The sequence below is a fragment of the Carassius auratus genome, chromosome 45, assembly GCF_003368295.1.
Source record: "Carassius auratus strain Wakin chromosome 45, ASM336829v1, whole genome shotgun sequence".
NCBI lineage: Eukaryota > Metazoa > Chordata > Actinopteri > Cypriniformes > Cyprinidae > Carassius > Carassius auratus.
Genome location: NC_039287.1, coordinates 17,144,856 through 17,164,552, shown reverse-complemented (window position 1 = coordinate 17,164,552; position 19,697 = coordinate 17,144,856). Strand labels below are relative to the sequence as shown.

Below are 19,697 nucleotides of genomic sequence, written 5' to 3'. Positions count from 1 at the left end.
CACATCCTCTTCATGCCTGTGCTTCAGTCAAGCTCATGTTTGCCTCTGCTTGAAGTTGATGATTGCCACAGTCTGGACGTGTGTTGTGTTGTTTGAGAGTAACGCTCATCCTTTCCCTCTCGCTCTGCAGGAGCAGTACCGCTTCTGCTATGATCTGGCTCTGGAGTACATCGAGACGTCATAATGGAGATGTCATCTCATACAGACACGTGTGTGTGTGTGTGTCAGCAGCACACACTCGGCTTATTTTACATGTGACACGGGGTGTGTGTGCCCTGTAAATGTCTCAGTTTGTGCATCCGTGTTGACTTTCATCAAATTAAAGTGCCGGCCACCGGGACGAGGTCATGTTTTTTAATATGAATGTTTTTTTTATTTTTTTTTTATTTTGTGCAGCCATCTGAAACAGTAAGCCCGAGCTGTTGCATGCTGAAGACACTCTTATTTCTTTGTCTATATCACTGTTCCTGTTAATAACCGTGTATAGTAGTACTCATGTAAATGCACACTGTTTTGAGCGTGTGACTTTGGCTCGAGAAGACTGCATTCCTCACTAATGGCTGGTTTATTATGTGTTCTTTTGATTTCTGGTAGCAGACGATGACCATAAGCCAAAGACTTGTGTAAATATGTGTATAGGGATGAAGCACATTGTTTGTATTTATTGTTTACTTGCATTATTGAAAGCTCAAAACAATCATTACCATTCCCCGTTCAGACTCAATTTTCACTGCTTTGTAGATTTTACGTATGAGATGGATTTAAGTAGTGTTATTTTTGATTGTGTTTGAAAATTGTATTTTCTCTTTATTTAGAAATCTTTTACATGCTATCGTGGTTTGCTTTATGTAAATGATTGTGAATTGTTCCTTTGCAGAGGAGAAAAGAGAAGAGCTCTATTTTTTCTGACGGTTTCACATTTGTATTGTGCTGGAAATGGGAGCGAAAAAAAAAAAAACACAATGAAGTGTATGAATTAAAATATACACAGTATTAGACTCTAGTGTATTCAGGATCAAAGCCAATTTAAGAAGAAAGCTTCAGCCAGTATTGATGCTGATCAGACGTTTGAAAGAAAACAAAACAACAACAAAAAAATCCATCATGTGAAATAGTTTTTTTTTTTTTTTTTTTTTTGTCTGTAGTTGTTGGCTTTATGGATGTATTACAATGTCAAATAGTAAAAATACTTTGAATAAAAAAGATGTGTTACAGAATTGGTTTCCTCCAATTTTGTAATGAATGCTTTTGAAATGTGGTTTGTTTTAAATTTAGTGGTGGTTTCCCAGCTTTGAAAATGCCACAATATTGCTATAAACATGAGTAAATGATGTATTGTGCGATGAAACGGATGTCTTACGGATCATTGTTTCACTGATTTGGATCCCTGTTGTTCTGGCATTGTTTTGGCCCTGATGTCATGAAGTCAGGCAGAGGATGTGGGATCTGTGTATGTCATAGTATTTTTGCAGATACCCGGTGCAGCTTCGCTTAACAATGCGTTGAGTTGTGGTATTCGAGCTGTACTCGGCTTCCTGTCCTCCTGTGCTGCGCAGGATGCTTCAGTCTCATTCTCCGTCTGCACTGCTGAGCTCAAGGGGCGTCTGGAGGGGGCAAAGGGCATCCTGGGAGTTCCTCTGACATCTAGCCCTCCGTTAACCCTCTTACGGGACATTTTATGGATTCACAAGGGACAGCGCCTCTTCATTCAGCCCACCCTGAGCTTTAAAATCATCTTCTCGTAAAAGCGCAGCAGAAGATGGCTACGACGCTGCATGAATTCACGCAGGTTCTGGATCGTAAAATGTTCCCCAGAGTGCTTCAGATCCAGTCAGGAATATATTATCAAGGTAAGAGTAAAATACCAGCGTTATCTGCTCAGAATTCATCTGCTCTTCAGTCAAATAATAGCTGTAGTTATGCATTTCCAACATTGTAAAAGCTAGAAGCGCTTGAGTACACTTAATTGTCTAGGTGAGAAACGGATGAAATGGTGAAAAACTAAAAGTATTTATTCATAATACGTTTTCTGCTTTAAAAAAAAATAAATAAATAAAAGGCAAAATAGGCAACATAATCCTTTTACACAATCTGTGTTTAAGCTTCGAAGTCAGGCCTGTTCTTCCGTATGATGTAAAACAATAGCATCTTTCACAAATACATCCTAAAACATGTTTAAGAGGTAGCAAGAAAAAAAAAGTATTGAAATTATCAGCTGAAGAAACAAATTTGCATTCATTTTCAAACCACATGATGCCGAGCGGAAACCCACTTCTTTCTGATCTTTTTCTAGATCCTTTTAGTCTGTAATATGTCATTTGTGATGTCATTTAACTCCAGTGCTGGTGCAGAACTGAAGAAATGGTTTTACTGCAATCGAAACCAAATGGACTGGAATGCTGAATGTGCTTGAAACACTTTACCAACTGCTTCTTTTTCAGGATGCGTGTATGAGATGTTTGGAAGAGAGTGCTCTTTTTCAACGGGAGATTTGCTGAAAGTCATTGATTTCACCATCACCAGATTCACTGCTCAGACCTCCAGCAACACTGAGATTGAGATTCCTGTAGAATTCCCAGGTATTATTTGTGCTTAGAAAGTGATCCAGGTATCGTTGGTTAAAATATATCTGTTTAAAACGACCAGAAATAGCTGAACTTCAGAAGCACCTTCCACTGATCATTAGCTACAGAAATCTACAATTTATCTGTCATCAGTTGATCATTTGAACATGCATTTGTTTTGTTAATGAATTCATTTGAACTTTTTTTAAACATATGATTAACAACAGATTAAAGACTTCTACATTGAAATGTTTAAAATATTAAAAAAAAAAAAAAAATTATTTTTTTTTTTAAACAAGCAGTTTACACACATAAAATAATTCCAAGTACATAAAACATAGTCTAAAGACGACAAAAACCTATTTTGAAGTGTGCGTGTGCATGTTACTTTCACAGTCGTGTCAGATGTCGGCTTTTCATTTTGTTCAGTCTTTGTGGGTCCAAAAGATGTAAATGGAGGAAGTCGTGTTTCAAATCTCATCGTCTGATCATCCACGATAATTCTACCTTTTGTATAAATGCTACAGATCAAACTGAATAAGATCATCTTTTGCTTCAGCTCATGCCAGTTCTGTCACATAAAATGCATTAAGTTACACAATAAGCTGAAATTAAAAATTTCCTACAGTACTTTCATTTTTTTGGGCGTATATTTATTCTTCATATCTGTACAACTTCTATTTGAACTTCAGAACTTCAGAAGAGTGGGACTTATTTCATAACGGTTAAAGTGAAAGTGTAACAACTCACTTCGTGTAACAATCATCCCGTTTCTTAACTTGGGACTCGGCTGTTCGAGTAGCACAGTGAAGATCAGTCCACCAGCGAAGAACAATGATGTTTCACAAAAGTGCTTGTGTGTCTCTGATAATGTTGAGTGTCGAGGAGTAAAAGTGAGAGGAAGTGTGATGGTGCACACAAATACACACACACAAAAATATTCTGTACACAGATATAGACAACACTTTATTTTAAGAAAAAATCCTCACTATTAGCTAGCATGCATATTACTAGTAGTACTTATAAAGCACATATTAAGATCCTACACATACCTAAACTTAACAACTAACTATAAATGAGGCAAAAGTCATTAATAGTTAGTCCATAAACTAAAGTGTGACCCTAATATCATTGTCCTGAGCCTGATGTGAAGAGCGACTAATATACAAAGAGATAATTTGTGCAGTCTTGGGTTCATTAAAGCAAACCCAGTGCTGCGTTACCGGTTACGTGCAGAAGTTTGATCCTTCTGTCTTTGTGATCTGTGACCGTCAGCTGTTCATCGTAACCCTGTAGTATTTTCCATGACAATCTTGTGCCGATTGGTCAAGTGATACTGCAGTGATGGAACACCTTGAGGATAAAAAGCTCTATCTTCTCTTGGATAAGTCGGATATAGTGGACAGTGTATAATCCACATTCTGTATTTTGTCACCACTTTTGGTTCTTGGAGTGATTTAACTTTGTACTCTATGTGTCAGGTTTGTTCAAACTGGTGGCTGACAGTCAGCCGTACCGAAGCATACAAGAGATAGCAGACTCGCTCAAGATCAGCTCCCACAGACTGTCCCAGCCCGTTTTCCTCAGCGGTTTGGAAATTCAGCTGGCACAGGGTGTCGTCAGGAAGGGAGACAGCTTCAGAATCACCTCCGTCACCTACGAGCTCAACGGTGGACGTGTGCAATGTGAGCTGCTACACAGAGAGCCCAAGATCTGCTTCAGCCTGAGCTTCTCCCAGCAAGGACACTTCACAGAGTGCCAGGACAACCAGTTTTACACCCTGAAAGAGATAGCGGAGTGGAAAATCTCCAAAGGCAGAAAGAGGATTGTAACGGAGGTCAAAACTCTACCCAAGAAGGACTTCTTATTCTCGAATTTGCTGGCGAATGTGTCTGGGGAGCTGAAGCTGAGCCCGGTGTATGAACTAAAGGCTGTTACACGACGTGAGTATGACACTAGTTTTATTTCTATTGTAGTGGTGTACACAAATATAGTTATTATAGCCCAACATGTTTTCCTGTAAAAATATCTAAACTCCTTAAAAAGAACCAAAGATGTGTATTAAGTCTTGTTTATAGAGAAATTCAGCAACAATTTAAATGAGCTTTATGCTTTAATCATGAAAGAATTATTTGTCAGTGGTGTGAGAAAAATAAATTGGTTTTCCTTTTGAATTTTATTTTTTTCACTGCCGTATTTATTATTACTATAATCTTAGTTAGGTATCTCTGAAAGCAAGAGATAATATAATTCTTTTTACTTTTCAAGTAAATTGATCTTATTTAAAGGACGTTTAGAGATTTTGGTGACACTTCACAATAAGTTCACGTTTGATAACGTTAGTTATTAAATTAGCTAACACTGATAAATAAAATTAGCTAACACTGATAACTACTTCTAAAGCATGTATTAATCTAAACATTTACATTAATAAAATTAAAAGTTGTATCTGTTCAAATAGACTCGATATAACAAGAACCAACAATGAACAGTTGTATTTTGATCAATTAACGTTATAAAGATTTATCAATACTGTAACTAATTTTAGTAAATAAAAACAATTGCAAAATGTATTCTTCATTGTTAGTTTAATGTCAGTTAATGCATTAATGTTAAATAAAGGGAACTTATAGTGTAAAAAAAATAGACATGACAAAAACTGGCTAGTTTTAGGGCTTTTTAATGTTTTTGCTTCACATTTTATTCAATGGGACAATTTGTGCATGAAAGCGTTCAGATAATTGGCTTACACAAGTTCTGCTCACGTCTGTCCTCTGTGTTTACTCTTTCGTCCCACAGTCAGTGACAAGATTATTCTTGTCCCATCAAATCTGGACGTGGAGGTGGTGGATGTCACTGAGCAGTTTGACTGTGACTCCTTTGTGCAGCCTCTCTCTCTTATGGATGTTTTCAAGAGTCCTCCAGAGTTTTTTCCTGTGGTGGCCAAGTTGTCATGTGAAAGACCTTTTAAGCTTTCGCCAGAGCTGGAAATGCTTTTCAGTTCCAACCAGGTGATCATTCATCGCGCTTTCTATGCAAAACGAATACTGGCCTCGGAAATGGGCCGTGAATCCACAAGACACTTTCTTATTCCAGAGTCCTACAATGGACGCTTCAAGCGCCGGCCGCGGCAGTTCCCCACCGCCTACGACCTGGAGCGCGCGCGCAGCGAGACCGAACACATACGTGTGGTCGCCACCAGGGAGTTTGAGTCTGTGTACAACGGACTCACTTCTGTTTATGCTGGAGATGAGTTCATAGTGACGAAAGGCAAAAGCTGTGTTCTTTCACACAATGGGACCAAGAGGACAGCTGATGCTTTTCAATGTCTGAAAGTTACAGAGAAAAGCCAAAAGACGGAGGTGAAGGAGTCTGTGCGCCTCCCAATGTGTTTAGAGGGGGGGTTCGTGGAGCTGGTTAAAGACAAGCGTCAATACACCATTACGGAAATATGCCGATGGTTTCCGCTGCCCTTCAACGTCAATGTGTCAGTGCGTGACCTCTCTTTGAAGGTGGACGTTTTGGCTGGAGCACCTGGTCTGCACATTGAGGAAGAGATTTCTGATCCTTGCCTCCTCATTTCAAACACTGAGCTCTCAGAGTTCAGAGAGGTGCCAGTCAATCGCACAGACTTGATTCTCAACATAAAACAGCGCTGGGATGGCGAGAATCCAATAAGTAGTGGAAATTCAGCCATTGAGGAGATCTCAGAGGACTGTTACTACACACTCAGGAGGTACGCCGTATCTACTATCACACCCCCTCCACGGCCTCCCAAAAAACCCAAAGCCCCTCCACCACGACCTCCCAAAATGCTGTCATCCAGATCTGAGAGCGCAAACAGTGAGAGCTCCAGCTGCTCTCCACAGGTAAACTGTATTTCATTGTATTTTGTGTTCACTCTTCATCCCTTCATCCCTGAGCTATGACACCTAACAATAGCAAGCCTCTTGGTTCGGTGAATATTCATAAATTAGCAACAATACAAAACTGAAGATCCACAATGATCTGTAAAAAAAAAGATAGTGTTTATAAAGCAGTTATTTAGAGTTCATTGGCTTGTTAGCCAGTAGAATAGCGTAGGATGTTTATTTCGCTGTCATTGTTCCTGTATAATTCATTGTATTTTGGGACCACAACATTGGACGGCCATCTGATGTATACTGCGTAGGAAATGACTAGAGCTGGCTGAAATCACCAGGCTTTGTGCAACATCCTGGAGTCAGGGTACTAATGTTTTCATCAGTCTGCATTTGAAAGTAGCTCATGGATTCGTGGCTTTACATGTGTGAAAGAATATTTTGTATAGAAGCAAGTAGCCAAACGAGATCTTTGGGTTTCTTAGCCAGAATAAGCTCCAAAGTGGACCTGACTTCACGGAAATAGTTAGGCTATGAGACTCAGACTGCTTACTGTAAATCATTAAGGGGCTATTTAAGAGCTTGTGTACACTGCAGGTTTTGGGAGAGAGTAGAGATAGTTTCATGCTAAGCCAAGTGCAGTTTCATTCACAGAACTTTTTAAAGTGCAAAATACTGAAGCATTAAGATTAAAAAAAGGAAAATACATGTCAAATTTACCCATGGTATGGTTAATGTGCTAAACTGCTAAAATTATTTTAAGTCATGAGTTTAACCTGATAACTGTCACTCACGTTTTTGAAGATAGACTTGAATGTGCATGATACAAACCAAAATTGTTATATTTCATGACTGAAAACATTTTGTAACATGATTTTGATGTGCCATTTACATGGTAATGTAATGTCTGATTTTAAAATGGGTTTTAAAGGATGAATTTTGAGATTTTATGTTTTCAAGTGATATATAACTTCTGATGATTTCTAAAATGTGATAGAGAAAAAGGCAACGAGGAAGTCTTTTTTTTAAACAAATGTCAAAGCTCCTTTTGTAATGTAGATTTCTGAGGGTGCACTCTTGTCATAAATTGATCTATTACTTTTCCTACATAATTTTTTACAAAAAATATTGGTATAATATATATTTGGGAGTCTTAGACCTTTCCAACGATGTATAGTTTGTCAAGATTAGATTAAATTTGATTGTAATATAGTATAGTCAATGTAGGGGTGACAGTTAACAGGTTAAATGTCCTTAAAACAAGATCGATTTATTGTGTGGTTTATTAAGTAGCAGATGGCAGATATTTCCTAACTTGGACAAAAAAAATACTTCTGCTAATGCATTCAGATAATACATTGATGCATGGAAATGCATTATGTAAATAGGAATTCTCTTAAATGATTGACAGTGCATTATATTCAAAATAATTGTTAAAAAATTATTTTAATATTTGAAATCTGAAAAGATCCAGTTTTTAATGTCAGAATATTTTTCAGAGACCTCCTTACATATGGAACAAGCTGAACATGCATGCAGATCTGCATTTTAAATGCACATTAAAATGAATTGTATGTACAGAACAATAAATAAACCCCCCTCACTGAACAGTTGCAGAAAATGATCACACACACTGATATATGAGAGAAGCTCATTTAACAGTGAGGTGCGCTGTAATGTGGTAGAAGGCTTATTAAACTGCTAAGCGCCTCCTAGTGGATTCTTTTACCAAGACAATGCAATAAGAACTGAACTGTTCAAACAAGATGTTATTTTACAGACAGATCTCACAGACATAGTAGGAGGAGGATAGAAAGACATAGTTGGGATTTATTATTAAAAACTGTATAAAAACTGATTGTAGCATTTTAAGCCTGGACTGTAATGATGTGTACTACATGAATGTTTGTATGGCACTATGATGCTTATGTTCCAAAACAATATATACTGCATTGCATACATTTTTATGTAATGTGTAGACATCAGTTCAATTCATTGAAATTAGTCTTTTTCCTCAACAGGATTTGTTGATGTTGTTTATTTGTGTCATTCATTCAAAATCTGCTATCTGACAATCTGTTTGTCCATGATTTGTACTAAGAGTGTTAAAAAGACTGATTGCATCTAAAAAACAAACATAAAAAAACAATAATGGAACTTTTATATTCACTTATTATATACAGTGTCATTTCATAATGTTCTCTCATCCCTGTGACAGAGTCATTGTGTTGAACCTTTCAAGCAAGATGACTTCATGCAATGCAGTGACTCAAAAAATGGAAACAACAAAAAGATTCCCATTAGTCCAGTCCTTTTCCCAAAGCCTACCCTGCAGAAAGGTAGGAACATTTTTCTACATCCCTCTTCAGTGTTTATCAGTTATATGAAGTCATAGAAACACATGCTATAATCAAATTTGGCCACTGGCGCCAGACTCACTATGTTTGTCAAGATGTTCAAACAAACGGAGCAATGTATTCTTTTAAGGAGATCAACCCACTATTTTATAATATTTATCATTAGCTCTACATATTTAGGCTACATATTTTCATGAATATAAAAAATATATATAAAGTATACACTTCACTTTTTAGCGTTTGATTCCCCCTCAGATCTTCCCAAGGGCCGAAGTCTGGAAAACATATCCATCACAAAACTCGAAGATGACGACAGTGATGTCCATGATTATGAATACATAAATGAAGATCAGCTTGACGGTATAAGGAGGACATTCAGTGAGCAAAACATTAACATGGGCAAAGGAAAACCGAGTAACACAATATAAGTAACACAACATGGTTCAACACACACAGAGTTCACTAGGGCTGTGTTCCAAACCCGCTTCAATTTCACATGACGTGACTGACATGGCCAAAGTCTATTTAATAAGCACATTACTATAAATCTGATGGAATGCAAATAATTTATTAGCTTAAGGTCTTTCATGTTTTTAAATCCCAGTTCAGAACTGTATTATTAGCCCTGGAGGAGAACAGAGATATGAGATCCAAATCTGTGCTTTTTGGAAATGCATCTCTTAATGGGATTAATGCCAAGCTTAGAGTCAACAGGTTAAAGTAGATTAGTTCAGCATCATCTTTGCTTGGTCAGTTGATGGTCTGACCCTGTTTTCATGCAGGTTACATATTCATCCAAATCCTTTCCCTGAATCTGTGATAAGAGCCATTGTATATTATGGTGCTTGTATTAACTGTATACTGTTTGTTATGAAATGCTAATAAGTATAGTCTGGTGAAGCACACAGTACGTAAACTTCCAATTTTAGATGTCATATTTATACATATATTCACTGCCTACCATACATGACAAATATTTCCCGTCGACACATTATTCAATAAAAAGAAAGTCACATTCATTTCAGCGGCCAGAACCTGTAGATCTGTGTGGCCACTTCTTTAAAAGCAGATTTTTAAAAGAAGAACTTCAAAAGAAAAAAACGTTTTATTTTGAGGTATATAGTATATAGCAATTGGTACTTAAAAAATCTCAACAGGGTTGTAGACTGAATGATAAAATCACATCCAAGGCAGGCAAATACACATCACTGTACAGATGGCAAAAGCTCAGTTTAGCATGGTTAATGTAGTGTTAATGTATTACAATGAATTTTATGAAACGCCACCACCCTGTCCACGTGGTTTATGATGGGAATTAAAATTGAATTCAAACTGTTCAAATGTATCGCCAATGGACAAAAATGCAATGACAACAAAGCTGTTTCTGTAGCCAAGTCTCTGCGAGCACCCTTGTGTCTCTCCAGGCTGCAGCTGCGCTTGGGGAGAATGGTTTGTGGATCATGCACGCTCAGAAAAGATACAAATAAATGTACAAAAGCTGTCGCTGGAGTAGTGACTTTTCAAGAGGTCCACTTGTATACCTTATTTATTAAATGGTGCTTATTAGTACCTGAAGTACCGTTTAAAAGGGTACCGCCACAGTGACAGCTGTTTTTATTAAGTAATGCTTTCAGAGGAATCATTCGTTTTTGTTAACTTAAAGATATATTTATCTCAGACCTAAAAAAGGCACAGTCTTTCTGTACAGTGTTGTTATATATCATAGAATTGAAAGTGGGTGTATTTTTTTACATTATTTTGTGGAGAAAGAAACCACATTTTCTGGTGTATTTTGAATAAAGGAGATGGAAAGGCGCCATGTTTGATTGTTTTCTCTTGTCTTTATTTTGTTAAAGATACAAATGACAGTGTAAAGATAGACTGCCTGTCATGGAAACATATCTGTTGTGGACACAGCCAACATCTGCAGATGAATGAGCTGTTTGATGTACACAGCTCTTATTCACAGCTAGAAACAGGTTTATTCTACCAGGTTTTTATATCTATTAGAGAATGTTAACAGCGTTAACAGATAATGTGTCAGCAGCTTGTGCTCATCTCAGTCAGGATTGCCATCAGACTGGTACCAGGGAACTTGGGGTCAAGAATGAGGTCGTAAAGAAGACCTTGACCTTTCTCCCGAGCCTGAGGTGAACACATCGCTCTCCGCCAGAGATTCACAAGGGAACCACCTGTTTCCAAATAAATAACTTTAATTCAGTGGATAAGAAAAATGAATTTTCAGCAATCAGCAATTCACTAGTGGTCTCAGACTTCTGGACCCCGTTTGTTTAACTTTTCTCCCTCCCTCCATTTCCTCTGCTATTCTTACCAAGCAGTTGATTCACACTGTTCATCCAGCCTAAGATGTGGAGTGTGTGGTTCTCCTCAGCGCTGAGATCGGTAATTTTGGGTGGGCTATCAGACTCCTTCAGCACTCGACTCGGCAGAGGAGCCATGTACTTCTCGGACTTCTCAATGTTAGCGTGGAAATGAGAAGCTGCTACATATGCTGCCGAGCTGAGCCAACCCTGTCCAAAGCGCACCTCAGGAGACGAGTACAACTTCTGCCTACAGCACAGGGTTAAAGAAGCTTTATTACAACATCAGGCACCTGCCAAGCTGAGACAGGAAGAAGATCCACACATATTTGTGACCCTGGATCACAAAAGTTGTAATAAGGGTATATTGTTCAAACACATCACCTGAAAGCTGAATAAATAAGATTTCCATTGTATGATTTGTTAGGATAGGACAATATTTAGCCGATATACAACTATTACTAATCTGAAATCTGAGGGTGCAAAAAATCTAAATATTGAGAAAATCGCATTTAAATTTGTCCAAATTAAGTTTTGATATATTTACAGTAGGAAGTTTACAAAATATCTTTATGGAACATGATCTTTATCCTAATGGATTTTGACATAAATTAGAAAATCTATAATTTGACCTATATAATGTATTTTTGGCTATTGCTACAAATATACCCCAGCGACATAAGACCAGTTTTGTGGTCCAGAGTCACATTTGGATAAAGTGAATGGCATGATGTCATTCGAGCAAGAGTTTGAATGCTTTATTAAGTGTGTGTGTGTGTGTGTGTGTGTGTGTATGGACCTTATATATATGGTATATATATATCCATATGGTCTTCAATATATATGGACCTTTCACTGCAAGCCAATGAGGCCGTTTGTAGAGACGCTTCTTCTGCTGCCCACAACAGTCCCAGAATCTTGTCCTTCTTGTTGAAATCTGTGTCGTCAGAGTTATTGATGTGCTGCAAAGACTATAGAGGAACACATAAAACAATCTTTTGCACAAATAAGTACATGATCAGTATCACAAATTTTCTAAAATCCAGTTAGTGACCTAGAGAATGAAGTATTCTTCATTTTATAATAAATATATTCATTTGTCATTGATCTGCAATGTGTGGTCACCAACTTTTGGAGCCCACTATGTATAGGCACTGTGAAATTTTCTCTCTTATGTTTTTATTTTTGTTATTAATTCATTTATTTTTATGGGGAGTTCACATAAAGTGGATATAGTCTTGTGGTGCACACAAATATGTGTATGCATGATAATTGCTATTACTGCTTGACACTGTATTGGTCTTCTTAAATATAAACGTTTCACTTTAGAAAAAAAGGCAATTGCTAAATTAACAAATGTAGGGTTAATTCATGTTAATTAGGATGCTTTCCCAGTCCCATTTGACCTGAATTCACCCTAAATGTGCATCTAAAGTAAAAACTTAACAACAACAACAAAAAAAAACATGATACCTGGAAAAATGTTTCCCACTTAGTCATGGCATCAGGATGTTTGGTGGAGCAGTCTGTGTAGCTGGAGCAGTAATCTTGAGCCTCCTCTGCTGGAGCCTGGATGTGCAGCTGAGTCTCACCCTTCCCAGCTACCCCTGTCTGAACTGCTGCCAGGAAGGGAAGCACGGATAGGTAGTAGTTCATACCTAGAGACAGCGAAAGTGCCCGAATGAGAAAAGACAGGACAGTTCACATCCATCTAGTTATTCTAGCAAATATAGAACCGCACTTACATGCATACCAGCTCTGAGGAGAGATGCAAACTGGCTCTGAACTTTCCAATCCACAAGTGCTGCTACTGCCAGGGCTTGGGTCAGTCAGCCGGCCTGTGATGGCATTTGAAACAGGTGACAACCAAAGCTGAATGTCCTTATAGATTTAAATATCTTCAATCAAATTCAAAACATGTCATACCCAACCGCCTACATACACTAGAATTCGCATTATCACCGTTCCTGTGTTTATATGTTTATAGTCTACATACTATACAGTAAGATGCATGTTTAATGGGTTCTGCACGTTCTCAGGAATAAACAATTAATCATAACTGGAATATTTGGCTAGTTTGATTCTGATATAAAGCAAAAGACATTGTTTCACTTCAAACAACTCTCACTTATAGAGACTTGCTTCTTATTGTTACATCTGAGAGGTAATTGATCATACCTGATTTGAGTTTCCAGCCCAGCTGCAGAGGAAGACTCCACAGAGGACTCTCTTTCTCTCCAGGGCCCATGGAGCTCATATAGGGATCAGTAGAATTGATCATCGACTTGTACAAGGCCATTCTCTGTAAGTAGTCCCATGGGTTTACCTGGATCACCCCGTCGACTGTGGGCAGTTGGGAAAGCTCGCTTGGGGCTTTGTCCCACTGAATAGGAAGACCATTCTCAGTCACTACTGCTGCCTGGCCAAGCACAACTAACAAGACTGCAGCAGCCACCGCTCTGATGAAACCCATGCTGGAGAATCTAGTTGGACTGCCGAAGTGTTGTGCTCAGTGGAAGAGCTTTAATTTATGGGCAACCACAGGACTTTGGTCCCAAATGGAAAAAGGGCCAAACTGGGGGTGTGGGTGGGGACAGATGCATACAAGTAGAGACATTCTTTCTAATTTATACATGTATTATGTGTACAATGTATATTGTACACTTTTAGCTGTGAAAACAATACAACTATGTACCTTTGGAGATTATTACTCTAGTAACAGCTGTTATGTACAATATTGGATGTATGTCATATATTCTTCATAGGAGAAAAAAAAAATCAATGTCTTGTTTAATGTATTACTTGAGAGCGGTGAACAGCTTGTGTAACATTTAACTTGACTCAATATGGACCTAGGTCAGCTAGCAGTTTGCAAACATGAATAGTATATTTGGACAGTCTGATCACCACCCCACCAGAGTACAAGTGTGACATAACAGTTTCTGGTCTGTTTCTCCAAGTGTCACTGAGGACAACCAAATATTTATCTATGTTGTCTTATATTGTAAAAATAATGTTTGCAACTATTGGTTTCTTTAGTGCATCTTTTAAATAGGCACGGAAGAAATAAATACATATTTTATGTTTATTGATAACAAACAACATGTTTCTTGGATGATACATTAGATCAGCATTGAAATGCACTGAAACTTTAGGTCTATATGAATTAAATAAATGTCACATAAATTATGTAAATAAAAAAGAACACAAAGAGTTAATTGATACTCTTTTCATTATCACTGCATGATATGGCAAAATGATTCCAAGTTATGTTTGTGCATTCCAGATCCACATGAGTCAGCTGAATGATTAGGTTAGCAATTTGTCACCTTTGTATTGCCAGCACTGTGCTCTTCTGTTTGAGCTTTAGGAATTCATTACAGATAAATAATAATGATAATAATAACAATAATACTAAAACCTGTCAAAATACAAACAATTGTATAATTGTATTAGAAGATTGAATATAAACTATTGCACTACTAAATAGTTTGGGTCCATATAACTTGGCACAATAAATGCATTGAAGCATTTCAAGTTCATTATTGCAAGAAATACAAAATATGTACAATATGCATATATTGTCTATACAATTCTTAAGTCCTGATTAGTCACTGTTTTTTAACAGTGGACCACTGAAATACAAAAGGTTTATAAACAATTTTCACTCAATTGCTCTGAAATTTTGTAAACAATTACAAAGAAACACACAGTAAATTATTGCATTAAATTAAACATTAAATGTTTAAGTAGAAAAATGTAAGTAGTATTTCCTTATACAGTACCTTTTTACAAATTTTGTTATGTTGCAGCCCTTATGTTAAACTTCTTTGAATTACTTTTTTTCCCACACTCCATACACCATAATGACAAAGCAAAAACAGAAGTCAAGTCAAGTAACCTTTATTTATATAGTGCTTTAAACAAAATACATTGCGTCAAAGCACTGAACAACATTCATTAGGAAAACAGTGTGTCAATAATGCAAAATGATAATTAAAGGCAGTTCATCATTGAATTCAGTGATGTCATCTCTGTTCAGTTATATAGTGTCTGTGCATTTATTTGCAATCAAGTCAACTATATCGCTTTACTCAAAAAATGTAATTAGTTACTAGTTACTAGTTACTTCTGTAAATTGTAATGAGATTACTTTACTAGTTACTACATTTGAAAAGTAACTTCACTACTTATTACTTTACTTTTTTTAGGGTCCTATAAAATCCATTTTATTTTTTTCTCAACTCCTTTTTAATGGTTACATTTAATTTTATTCATCAAAAAGCATGTCTAATTAATTTAATTCATAACACTTATACATTTTCACAGCAATTTATTAAAAGTTTAACAAAAATTACATTTAGGGCCCTATGAAATGTTTTATTTTTTATTCACCATATATTTTATTTTTTTAGCATGTGTAATTATTTAAATGCTTAAAAACAACTTCATTTATTAAATTGTCTTAAAATAGCCTTATGAAATGGTTTTTTTTTTTTAGATTTTCTTTTAAATATAAATTGCATTTCTTTTTTCTTCTTGTGATAAATATATTTTCAATCTGAGTATGAACAACAAACACAAACTATGCAGCATAAAGTAAAAACAATTGCACAAATTGTCTTCAACAATACAGTGCAAAAACAGTGCAAATGATTCACAAACTACATACAAAATGAGTGAGAAATATTCAGAGTGCAACAGAAAAAAAAAATAGTGCAACTATCTTTATGAACTGTATAATTATATAATGATTTACATATTATACAATAGATAATATAAATGATCGATCCGTTGGCTGTAATCTGTCAGAATCGATTATACCGGGACATCGCCTAATGACCCAAGACATAAATTCCAATGCTTTATCAGATATGTACCACTGTTTCATCCTTGTTTTTGATTTGTTTTATGTCAAAGTACTATGTCGAGTATGTTTTGTGCTTTTTCGGAGATTTCTCATGCAAATGTGTTATTGTGTGTTTGTATTCATGCACTCACGACAGACTTTACTTTCACTTTGTTTTCGTTCATTTTCCAAAGCAATAGGCTATGTTAAGTAGTAGTTCAAAAGGCTACTTATTGGTTTAATATGGGAGAATTTGAATCAATCTGTGCTCGGGGGTGGGACTAGCGTCACCAATCATTTCTGTTTGGCTCAGAGGAACGAAAACATTGGTTTCTTCTGACAAATCAATGTTGTCAAAATGCGATTTGAAAAACTAATGGAATGCATAGTCAATATAAAAAAACTGGATGACGAGTAATTTCTTACTGCTAAATTCTGAAAAAACACAGGGGTTAATTAAGAAGCACCTCTTTTAGGAGCTTAGATGGTATAGGGTCTAACATACATGTTGTTGGTTTACATGATTTAACAAGTTCATACAATTCTTCCTCTCCTATAGTAGAGAATGAGTGGAACTGTTCCTCAGGGGGTCTATAGTGCACTGTCTGATGTGATACTGTAGCTGACGGCTGAATGGTTACAATTTTATCTCTTCTAATTGTCACAGCCGCTATACAGGAAACCACAGAGAAAGAGTGCTCTGCATTTAACCCATCCGAGTGCAAACACACACACACGCACCCAGGGAGCAGTTGGGGGTTCAATGCTTTGCTCAAGGGCACCTAAGTCGTGGTATTGAAGGTGGAGATACCCACAATTCCATCCGGCCCGAGACTAGAACTCACAACCCTTCGATTGGGAGTCCAACCCTCTAACCATTAGGCCACGACTTCACCGTAAAAGAAAGATCCAATAGCGGGTACATCTTTATTAAAGGGGCAATCCAAAGAATAAACAGTCCAGGCAGGGGTCGATATCCAACAAATCCAAAACATGAACAAACACGGACACAAGGCAAGGGCACGATAAGAGACGGACATGAATTAAACAAGGACTCTGTGACACATACTAAGACAGACCCAGTGTTAATTTTGACACGAAATTTTAATTTAGTTTTAGTCTTAGTCTTTTGACTATAATTCTTTTTAGTTTTAGTCAAGTTTTAGTCATCTGATTTGTTTTAATTTTAGTCCTATTTTAGTCGACTAAAATTGCTTGGTAAATTGCTTGGTATTTTAGTCGACTAAAATAAGACTAAAATCAATAACAGATTTACTAGACAATTCTTTACAGCTGGTATAGGAAACAAACTTAACCAAAATATATAAAACACAAATTCAACTTTATTTCAACACAACTGTGTCTTTATTTCGATTCAAAAGCTTTTATGCAGCAACAATCACTGTCATGATAATGTAAACAATAACTAGCTGCCAATTGACCATCAATAAAATAAAAATAAAGTTAGGTCCAGGACCTTAAAGCTTACAGTTGAGCTGAACAATAAGTGCATACGTTTAAAGTAAATATTTAATAAGTTGGGTGGATAAAAAAAGTAACAAGATTTTATAAGGTATTCATTTGTCTAGCAATATTGTATGTTTTAAATACTACAATATTGCTAGATTAGTATGTATAATGATAGGATGTGAACATTCACGTTTCACATGACTAATATAGAAATATTTGTGATATTGTGAACAAGTAGAACATTATAAAATATACTAAACATTAGTATTAATCAAATGTATGTATCATAATATTACGTATTAGTATTGTGCTCTCATCTAACTTGAAGAAGGGGCTATTTTACATTACTTTTCAGTTCGTAATATTTAATGCTACAACATCTACGCACTGCAGTCTTCCAATTTTGCTTAGCTCAATAAACATCACCTCTTCGAATGCCGTCTTCCCGGGAGCTCATTTAAAAACTGAAAACCTTCGCTTCACGTCTCAATAAGTCAGGCTCGGATTGGTTCTCTTCTCTCATGCAGTCTCGCCTGTTCCGTTTTGCTGGTTCTTTTGTTCATTCCTCGCATCTCTCTCGTCTGCTGATTTGATTTTCGTCACAGTCTATTTTCGTCTCGTCCTTTATTCGTTGACGATAATGTCAATCAATTTAGTCATAGTTTTAGTCTCCATCAGTGCCTTCTTTTTTAGTTTTCGTTACGTTTTCGTCCGCAAAAATATATTCGTGACGAAAATAATGACGAAAATATTTAGTCAACGAAATTAACACTGGACAGACCGGGTATAAATACACAGGGAGAGACAAACGCTAATGGGGAATAGACAGAGTGTAATGATTGATTACCAGTGACAGCTGGGTGCAATGATTTAGGCAGAGACATGAGGAATGTGGTTAATGAAGTGACAGACACCGTGGGGAAGGAGGACATCTAGTGGATCCCCAGGGAACACAAACCAGACACTGTGACAATACCCCCCCTCTACGGAGCGGCTCCCAGACGCTCCACGACAAGACTTCAAAACCAGGAGGGAGGCGGACAGGTGGAGGCTCAGGAGGAGGGACGGAGGGCCAGAAAATTTTTTGGGGAAACCAGAGACCAGAGGAACATGAAAATGGGGAACAGACACCAGAAGTGCAAACCTAAAACAGGGAGACAAGGAGGGAGGTGGACCGGATTAAGTTCAGGGGGAGGGTCGGAGGGCCAGGCTAACAAGGGGGAATGACTGGAAGTGAACACAAAAAAACAAAAAGCAAAAAACAACAACAATAACACAGGAGATCAGGATGATTTGCAGAAGACCACCACAGCCGTATGGTCAGGGTGGAAGCCCCCCAGGGCGGAACAGAAGACCACCGTAACTGTGTGGTCAGGGTGGGAGCCCCCCAGGGCAGAGCAGAAGACCACCACATCCGTGCGGCCGGACCCACAGGAGGACGAGTCTGGTTGGGCAAGTCTGAAACAAAGAATCTGAACAAGTTAAGAGTAGCCTCCGTGGCCACAACAGGATCCGTCAGATGCTCATAGAGTTCGACTGGGACCTGACGAGGCTCTGGCAACCCTATGGTGTTTAGACTGGATTCCAGAAGATCAATGCTGACTTGACTCTGCTCCTGAAGATCCTTGGTGGTCTGACTCTGCTCATGAAGATCATTGGCGACTTGCATTTTTTCATGGAGATCATTGGTGACTTGCATTTGTTCATGAAGATCAATGGTGACTTGCCTTTGTTCTTGAAGATCACCGGTGACTTGACTCTGCCCTTGAAGATCACCGGTGACTTGACTCGGTCCCTGAAGATCACCGGTGACTTGACTTGACTCTGGAAGGTTAACGGTGACTAGTCCTGACTCTGGAGGGTCAACGGTGACTAGCCCTGACTCTGGAAGGTCAGTGGTGACTAGCCCTGACTCTGGAAGGTCGTCGGTGTCTAGCACGGACTCTGGAAGGTCGTAGGTGTCTAGCCCGGACTCTGGAAGGTTGTCAATGACTAGCCCGGACTCTGGAAGGTTGTCGATGACTAGCCCTGACTCTGGAAGGTCAATGGTGACTAACCCTGACTCTGAAGGGTCCATGAACACCTGGCTCGACTCCTTTTTTTTTTTTTTTTTTTTTTTTAGCGGGTACATCTTTATTAAAGGGGCAATCCAAAGAATAAACAGTCCAGGCAGGGGTCGATATCCAACAAATCCAAAACATAAACAAACACGGACACAAGGCAAGGGCACAATAAGAGACAGACAATAATTAAAAAGGACTCCTTGACACATACTA

General features: G+C 37.6%; 3 protein-coding genes across 14 annotated transcripts in view; 2 read left to right on the top strand and 1 right to left on the bottom strand.

Moving 5' to 3' along the window:
• The window catches only part of LOC113063443 (protein tyrosine phosphatase receptor type K), a 155,931-nt gene extending 154,921 nt beyond the window's left edge, over window positions 1-1,010 (top strand). For all 12 annotated transcript variants that reach the window (XM_026233833.1, XM_026233832.1, XM_026233834.1 and 9 more), the window contains one exon: window positions 131-1,010. In XM_026233833.1, the coding sequence (XP_026089618.1) occupies window positions 131-184 (54 nt within the window). In that variant the 3' untranslated portion in view covers window positions 185-1,010. The remainder of the gene's footprint in view (window positions 1-130) is intronic.
• A 181-nt stretch (window positions 1,011-1,191) lies between these two features.
• Window positions 1,192-10,479, top strand: themis (thymocyte selection associated). The gene is made up of 6 exons (XM_026233845.1): window positions 1,192-1,850; window positions 2,442-2,579; window positions 4,046-4,507; window positions 5,364-6,433; window positions 8,643-8,763; window positions 9,037-10,479. Exons 1-6 carry the CDS (start codon window positions 1,760-1,762, stop codon window positions 9,207-9,209), a joined length of 2,055 nt encoding a protein of 684 aa, XP_026089630.1. The 5' UTR covers window positions 1,192-1,759; the 3' UTR covers window positions 9,210-10,479.
• Window positions 10,480-10,606: 127 nt separating this feature from the next.
• Window positions 10,607-13,653, bottom strand: leg1.1 (liver-enriched gene 1, tandem duplicate 1). Its single transcript, XM_026233846.1, has 6 exons — window positions 13,281-13,653; window positions 12,848-12,940; window positions 12,576-12,760; window positions 11,952-12,073; window positions 11,114-11,352; window positions 10,607-10,973 (listed from the first exon to the last, which is right to left on the bottom strand). Exons 1-6 carry the CDS (start codon window positions 13,573-13,575, stop codon window positions 10,822-10,824), a joined length of 1,086 nt encoding a protein of 361 aa, XP_026089631.1. The 5' UTR covers window positions 13,576-13,653; the 3' UTR covers window positions 10,607-10,821.
• Window positions 13,654-19,697: the final 6,044 nt, after the last annotated feature.

What these genes read in the sequence shown, in the direction of transcription:
- themis (XM_026233845.1), top strand. Translation starts at nt 1,760, where the DNA reads ATGGCTACGACGCTGCATGAATTCACGCAGGTTCTGGATCGTAAAATG. An exon ending in GATTCCTGTAGAATTCCCAG is followed by an intron (nt 2,580 to 4,045) that starts GTATTATTTGTG and finishes TCTATGTGTCAG; the next exon opens with GTTTGTTCAAACTGGTGGCT. An exon ending in ACTAAAGGCTGTTACACGAC is followed by an intron (nt 4,508 to 5,363) that starts GTGAGTATGACA and finishes TTCGTCCCACAG; the next exon opens with TCAGTGACAAGATTATTCTT.
- leg1.1 (XM_026233846.1), bottom strand. Translation starts at nt 13,575, where the DNA reads ATGGGTTTCATCAGAGCGGTGGCTGCTGCAGTCTTGTTAGTTGTGCTT. An exon ending in TCCTCAGAGCTGGTATGCAT is followed by an intron (nt 12,761 to 12,847) that starts GTAAGTGCGGTT and finishes CGCTGTCTCTAG; the next exon opens with GTATGAACTACTACCTATCC. An exon ending in AGTGGGAAACATTTTTCCAG is followed by an intron (nt 12,074 to 12,575) that starts GTATCATGTTTT and finishes GTTCCTCTATAG; the next exon opens with TCTTTGCAGCACATCAATAA.